General features: G+C 48.2%; 1 protein-coding gene across 1 annotated transcript; it reads right to left on the bottom strand.

Moving 5' to 3' along the window:
- Nucleotides 1-2638: 2638 nt before the first annotated feature.
- S100A12 (S100 calcium binding protein A12) lies at nt 2639-4009 on the bottom strand. The gene is made up of 3 exons (XM_055324258.1): nt 3922-4009; nt 3240-3386; nt 2639-2862 (listed from the first exon to the last, which is right to left on the bottom strand). The coding sequence occupies exons 2-3, from the start codon at nt 3375-3377 to the stop codon at nt 2722-2724; spliced, it is 279 nt and encodes a 92-aa protein (XP_055180233.1). The 5' UTR covers nt 3378-3386; nt 3922-4009; the 3' UTR covers nt 2639-2721.
- Between the last annotated feature and the right edge of the window lie 3737 nt (nt 4010-7746).

Here is a 7746-nt window from a genome sequence, read left to right as displayed (position 1 = left end):
CTAGCTTCCAGACAGCATCTTCTGCTGTGTGCTCACATGCCCTTCTCTCAATGTGTGCTCATGGAGAGAAGCAGAACTGTCTCTTCTTGTAACGGCACTGACCCCACTGTGAGGATCCCACCTTCACAACCTGATCTGAACCTAATTACCAGGGTACCCAGGTGGTTTAGTGGTTGAGCATCTGCCTTCAGCTCAGGTTGTGATCCCAGAGTCCTGGGATGGAGTCCTGCATCGGGCTCCCTGCTCAGTGAGAAGTTTGCTTCTCCCTCTGCCTCCCTCTCTCTTTATCTCTCATGAATAAATAAATAAAATCTTTTTTTAATAAAATCTTTTTTAAAAAATAAAAATAAACCTAATCACCTCTTGAAGGCTCCATCTCCAAATACCATCACATTGGCGGACATTCAGCCTGTAACCTTTATGTATGCTGACACCTGACTACGTGGAGTGTGACGCCAAAGGGATACCCCATCTTTGCCAGACTGAGGTTTGGGGCAGGGACACCCCCAGTGGCTTTTGCTGAATCAGACTGAATGCACTTCTCACCAGGGCTCACCGACCCAGCCTTCAGAGGCTATGCTCCTTCCTCTTTCCTCTGGGACCATTTATACAGAATCAAACCAATAGCCATGCTGATTTCTATTCATTCATTCATGTAGGATGTGTGCATGAAACCCTATTGTGCGTCAGGCACAGTGATACAGCACCTGCTCACTCCAGTCCATGAAAAGATGGACGTGAAACAAAAAACCACATTAGTGGATACAGAATCGCAGCAGGAGAGAGCACAGCAGGAGAGCAGCACAGTCCTAGGGGGATTCCATTTAACAAAGAACCTGCATAGACCACAGTAAGGAGGGAGGCTGGCCAGCGAAGTGTTCCCTCACTGTGCCCTATGTTGGGTAGAGCTAACCCTCTTTTCCTGCTTCTGTGTCCCCGGCTGCTCCTGACACCTTCCTGCCCCCCTACCCACACCCTTGACAGAACCAAAGGAAGGTTCATGGAAATTCTGCATCTTCTCATCTTTCAAAGTTCTACCCCAAATTTCACATCCAAGGTTCTCCTCCTCCAGGATACCTAACTGACCTCAACCATCAGCCAAGGCTGGGCCACTCACCTGTTCCCCACCGCACCCTGTGCTTACTTCTGCCCAAACAAACACGATACAGTGTGGTGATTTTTGCTGCTCAGGTTTTCCCCTGGCAAGGACATCCAGCCCATCTCAGGGAAAAGTCTTTGGAGTAATCCTTGATATCTCATTGCCACCTTCCAAGGTATGCAGAGCCTGACTACCCCTTACCAGCAGCATGTCTGCCACCCTCGTCCAACTGCCTCCTCCCTTGAATGGGCTAGAGCTGCACTTCCAACGTGGTCATTGTGAGCTACATGTGACCACTGGCCTCGTGAACAGTGATTGTCAGCATGAAGCATGCTGGATTTCAAAGGTTTAGAAAAAAAGAAAAGAAGGCAAAATATCTCAATAATAACCTGTATGTTGTTGGGGCCCCTGGGTGGCTTAGTTGGTTATGTGCCCAACTCTTAATTTCCACTCAGGTTGTGATCTCACAGACATGAGATCCAGCCCCGCATCAGGCTTCCTGCTCAGCATGGAGTCAGCCTGAGAGTCTCTCTTCTCCTCTGCCCTCCCCACCCACTGGGACTCTGGCACTCTGTCTCTCTGAATGCCTCTAAGAAAATAAAAATAAAAAGTAACTTGTTGTTTCAACTTGTTGTTGAAGTGATACTATTTTTGATCTATTGGGTTTATAAAAATTTATTATTAAAATTAATTTCCTCTTTATTTTCACCTTTTTAGTTGTGGCTACAACTAAACTTAAAATCCTAAGCATGGCCCATACTGTTTCTCATGGCCAGCACTGCTCTGGGGAAACCCTCCTCACTGTTCTCTTTGCTTGCCCTCTGGGGTCTGCCCCCAACAATTTCCTCTCCACAAAGGCAGGCAGAGTGATCCTTTTGACACATAAATGAAATCTTGCTCTCTTGCTCAAATCTAACCAGTGGCTCCTTAGCACACTTACAACCCAAAGCTTGCCCCAAGGTCTGGGAGTCCCTGCTCCCCGCTCCCTGCAGATGCACAGCACCCACCACTCCCCACTCAGTTCCTGCACCTTGTCCTCTGTGCTGTATTTTTGAGCAGGTCAGGTGTGTGCCCACCTTAGGGCCCTGGCCTCTCTCTGCCCAGAACTCTTGGCCCAGATATCTGTGAGCCATGCTCATTCCTCTCTTGGATTTCTGCCCAAATGCGTTCCTTGAGCATCACACGTAGCCAGCATGCCTCCCCTTCCCTCCACCCTAATGGTACTTCCCTCTCCTGCCTTCCCCGGTATCATATGATGCGCTTTGGTCTGTTGGTTCACTACCCCTCCCTCTGTGAAAGAACATAGTCCCATGTGCACAGGGCTCTGTGTCTCTGGTTTCTGGCTACCACAGATGTTCAGTGAATATTTGTTGAATGAATGAATAAGGAACAAACAGTGGACATTTAATAGTTGGTGAACAAATGAACAAAGAAGGGGATCTTCATGCTCTACATGAGGTCTGTCAGAATTGCAGGGGTGAGACGTGCTCCAGTCTGGGGACTGTGGACACAGAAAGAAAGAAGTGCACACTGTTATGAACTTTTTGAGAATACATTTATTATTGTCATTTTCTTCAGTGATTACAAGGATTGGTCTTCTTGGGGACTTTGCTCAGAGCTTCCTACTCTTTGTGGGTATTCCTATGAGAAGTGTCTAGCACAACAGAAACCAGGGATATGAATTCATTGAAGTTGACCTGTCCGTCTTTATCAGCATCCAGATCTTGAAATAATTTGTCAACCGTAGCTTGATCTTTGGTGTTCTAGAAAGGGACATGAAAGACAATGAGCTCAGACTCTTTCTCCCCCTTCTCCAAGCCTCTCATCTCTCAGAGCTCAGCTCAGGGAGGCCCAGGGACATTAAGTCATTCGCCAAAACTGTGTTGGGGAATCCAATGTGACAAAACAGAAGTCAGAGGGAAGCAACTGTCGTGAGTCACCCTAGAGCCACTCACGTCTCAACCTGGAAGGTCTCTGTAGCTCACTAATCCCCACAGGTGAGGGAACAATCCCAGAGAGAGAGGCAAATATTGCTGGAGGTGACAGAGTAAGTTATGGAGAGAGAGGGAGGCTGACCCCCCCAGGCCGACCTCTGCCCAGCCCTTCAGAGGGCAGGTTTGGTTGAGAGGCCATCACCTACCTTGAGGGTGTTTGGAAGTTCCTTCACGATCAGCTGCTTCATCTCACCCTTTGAAAGGGTGTCGGGATGCCCCACCCGGGCTGAGTACCGGTGGAAGACATCGACGATCCCCTCCAGGTGGTCCTCCAGCTTAGTCATCTTCTCACCCTTCAGGAGACAAGGGAGGTCTAGGGCAGCTCCTCCCCTACCCATCCCCACATCTCTGCTCTCCTCTTTCTGGTTCAGACAATGGATGACTTCCCCCACATCTGCTTTGCATTCTCTGTTTGATCACTAGCAAATTTTTCAATTGTAGATAGGCTTGGGGACCTGGGGGGGCATATCATGCCATCTAAAGTCTAAAAGAATCAACCCCCATTGCCACAATGTTCCATGTCCCCTTGTCTCCTAGGGAGTATAATTCAGAGGGTGATGTTTACTCAAGCACACCCAGGAAGGATTTGGTGGCTAGCTAGGCTCTTTCCTTTCCCCGGGTGATGGCACTTTGTCCACAGGTCTCTTCCACCTTCACGTCCCTGGGTCCTGTGACTGAGTCTACCTAGCACAGCAAGGGCTGGTCTCCTGAGTCCAACCTGCACTCAGTCTGGAGATGCTTTGGCAAGCAGAAGCTTGTGGCTTCCAACAGCCATCAGTCCCTACCCTGTGTGCCCCCTGAGGGCACAGCCAAGGACAGGACACTTACCCTTCAATGTTCAGGAGAGTGGAAATGTAGCAAGGAGCCTGCACTGCTGAGGACTACTGAGCAGGGAGGTTTTTATAAGGCACTCCAGGCTTCACCTTCAACCTCAAGTGAAGAAATCTCTCTGATTCATCTTGAGGCAATTGCTAGACGATGCTGTGTTGCTCAACAAAGACTTCAAACCTTTGACTGCAACATGAGCCTGGTTGCTTCCATGGCACACAGCACCCCTGCTCGGCCTGACACAGAATCCCCTATGCCACCACCCCACCGAAGGGGCCCTCAGCTCTGGGGCAGGATCCAGGCTTTAGGCTGACTTCCTGAGTTTTATCAGGGTTTTCTAGTAAAAAGTCATGGGAACAGGTTTTGCTACCTGGGTGGCACCTACCTGGAAAGGGAAGGACTGGGAAGAAGCGTTTGCTGAGTGTCAACCACAACAAAAACAATAATTAGACTAAAAACCATCAGAGTAGACATGTACTCCCGGAACAGAGAAAGGGCACTAGGAATCTTAGTAAAGCATGGAATTTAGTTAATAATAATGTATCAAGAAACGTTCATCAATTGTAACAAATGTATCATATTTCTATAGGATAACTTATCAGGAGGAAACTGTGGGCAGGTTTTTGGGAGTTGTCTGCGCTGTCTTGTGTCTTCTTGGCCTTTCCATAAATCAAAAACTGTGCTAAAAAACTGAAGAATCTTGGGGATCCCTGGGTGGCTCAGCGGTTTTGTGCCTGCCTTTGGCCCAGGGCATAATCCTGGAGTCCTGGGATCGAGTCCCGCGTCGGGCTCCCAGCATGGAGCCTGCTTCTCCCTCTGCCTGTGTCTCTGCCTCTCTCTCTCTATGTCTATCATAAATAAATAAAAATAAATTTAAAAAAAAATGAAGAATCCTCACTTAATTCTCCAAACAGTCCCGTGGGATGAGTGTCCATCATGCAGATGAAGAAAATGAGTTTGAAGAATTGAGGTATCAAATCCAAATTTGTCTGCTTTCAAAACCTTTGTCATTGATGTACTTTTTCCCCTAAATCAGAATAGGTGGGGTTTTGTTTTGGTTTGGTGTGGTTTGGTTTGGTTTGGTTTTGGTTATAAAGACATAATACATGCTTGGGGTGCCTGGTGGCTCAGTCATAGAGCATCTGCCTTCGGCTCAAGTCATGATCTCAGGGTCCTGGGATGGAGCCCCACGTCAGGATCCCTGATCTGTGGGACTCTGCTTCTCCCCCTCCTTCTGCCCCTCCCCTTGCTTGTACTTGCTCTCTCTCTCCCTCTACCCCTTTCCCTCTCTCCCTCCCTCCCTTCCTCTCTCTCCCTCTCTCCACCCCTCCCTCCTTCCCTCTCCCTCTCTCCTCTTCCTCTCTCCCTCCCTTTCTCTCTCTCTCCCTCTCTCTCCCTCTCTCTCTCCTCCACTTTCTCTTCCCCTCTCTCTCTCACACGTACTCTCTCTCTCAAATAAATAAAATCTTTTTAAAAAGCATAATAGATTCTCAAACTTTTTGTAAAAAATATAAGTTGGGGTAAATTTAGACAATCTTATATAAGACCCCAATCTTTCCCTTTCAGTTTTTTGCCTAATATAGTTAATCCTCAATAAGCTCTCCTCCATGCACTCACCCCACCCCACCCCAGCCCCAGATCACTGTGTGGATGGCACCATGCTGGACCAGGTGCAAGGCCACAACTTCCGTGGCTGCCCTCCTGGAATTTGGAACAATGTAGGCTGAGGAAGGGTGCTGGGGGCTCTGCACCCTCCAACAAGCCACTGACCTCTGCAAGACTGTTTCATTGTTCCTGGGCTCTCCTGGCTGTCCTTCAGTTCCCAGAGTTGTTAAGAGGTTCAACTGGGAGAATGTGAGAATGTGCTTGAAAACAGTAAAAGGTGGTCTTTAAAGCTGTTTCCTTTCTACCCTCTGACGTAGATCATTCAGGGCAAGCAGCCTTCCGGGGGAGTCTGGCCACAGGCCACTGGGGCTTCAGGGCTTCAGGAGGAGCAGAGCCTGCCAGCAGCCGAGCCAGCAGCTGTGGCAGAGACAGCCCCCGCCAGGGAAGCCTCACCCGCCCTGTGTGCCACCAGCACAAGCAGGTACCCAGCATGCAGCATAAAGTCACCTGTCGGCAACTTCCTCCCTCCTCCCACCTGGGCCCCTGGAGAAAAGGCAAAATTAGCCCCAAGGGGAAGGGCCAAGCCTGTGATACTTCCTCTGGCCTCTGGCTCTGGGGTGTCCTGCTGTCCCAGGGGCCCCCAAGGCTGTGCCTGAGACTTGTGGCCTCCTGGCCATCGCTTGGGCTGCTGGTGCCTCCCCCACTGGACAGGAACCCATCCAGGCCAGGACTGGGCAGGAAGGCTGACGCTCAGGGCAGCCAAGGAAGGTAAAAAACATGAAAAGTATTCTGTCCATAGTTTGATGCGGACACTGCAATGGCAGGGACGTCATCATACATCGTCCAAACCGATAGAGTATACACAGAGTGAGCCCTAATCAACTATGTACTTTAGTTAGTGTGTCACCATTGGCTCCTTGATTGTAACAAATGTGCCACACTAATGCAAGATGTCAATCACTGGGGAACTGGAATATATGGGGACTCTCTGTACTTCCTGCTCATTTTTCTATAAACATAAAGCTTCCCCTAAAATGTAGAGTCTATTAATTTAAAAAAAAACTAATACATCTAGAGCATCTAGAGTCACTTATGTACAAAGAGTAATAACATACTACACAACAAAAAATAAACTTCTCAAAGTAATATTGAGCCAAATTGATACAGATTCACTTTCTCAACTCCCTCTGTAAAGTTAGTCAAAGTGCTTTCACACTATTGGAAAGCCTTGCACAATGTGAGAAAATTTTAACTACTAATAAAAACATGAATTCAGGGGCACCTGAGTGGCTCAGCAGTTGAGCATCTGCCTTAGGCTCAGGGCGTGATCCCGAGATCCGGGATTGAGTTCCACGTCTGGCTTCCCACAGGGAGCCTGCTTCTCCCTCCGCCTGTGTCTCTGCCTCTGTCTCTGTGTCTCTCATGAATTAATAAATAAATACATACATACATACATACATACATACATAAATACACATCATGACAAATCCATGTTTGTGTGATATAAAGGATGAGAGATTAAGCTGGTAAATCTGAGGAAAGGGTTTATAGGATTTTCTTGTAAAATACTTGCAGTTTTTCTGTAAGTTTGGAATTATCAAATTAAATTACATCAATTGAAATCATATAAAAATTTAGAATTATACATATTAGGTTCAGGAGCATCCCCCAAACAAGTCTAGTTTCCCCAAGTAAAACACCTTTTTTATAATTACAATTTTTGCAAGGGCTAAAAAATTTCTAAAAATAAAATTACCCAAGAAAGTACTCATGACAACCCAAATGACTCTTTTAGTCACACACAAGAAGTGGGGAGAGGCACACCCAGAGTGGGGTGAGCAGAAAGGGCAGGGTGATGGCCACCAAGCTGGGTTTAAAGCCCAGGTCAGCCCAGAGGCTGGCTCTGAGCAGAGACAATAAATAGAAAGTCCTGTCCTCATGAGGCACTTTCTATACAGCTGCCATCTAAGAGGGAAATGAACTCCCATGCGAGCAATGGGGGGCTAAGGGGAGTGCCATTGCTTGAACCGGTGGGGACTCCCTGGAGATGGGGACCATACGTGAGGGCGAGCCTCTGAGCAAGGCAATGGCAGAAGGGGAACCTGGCAGACATTTCCCTTGCTTTGGTCCCTGCTAGCCGCTGGGTGGGCTGCCAGGCCAGCCCTCCCTGAGCTCACCCTGAGGGGAGCCAGAGTCAGAGCAGACTCCCCAGTAAGAGAG

This window comes from Nyctereutes procyonoides, unplaced genomic scaffold, assembly GCF_905146905.1.
Source record: "Nyctereutes procyonoides isolate TBG_1078 unplaced genomic scaffold, NYPRO_anot_genome, whole genome shotgun sequence".
Taxonomy (NCBI): Eukaryota; Metazoa; Chordata; class Mammalia; order Carnivora; family Canidae; genus Nyctereutes; species Nyctereutes procyonoides.
This window is presented reverse-complemented; position numbering and strand designations above follow the sequence as displayed.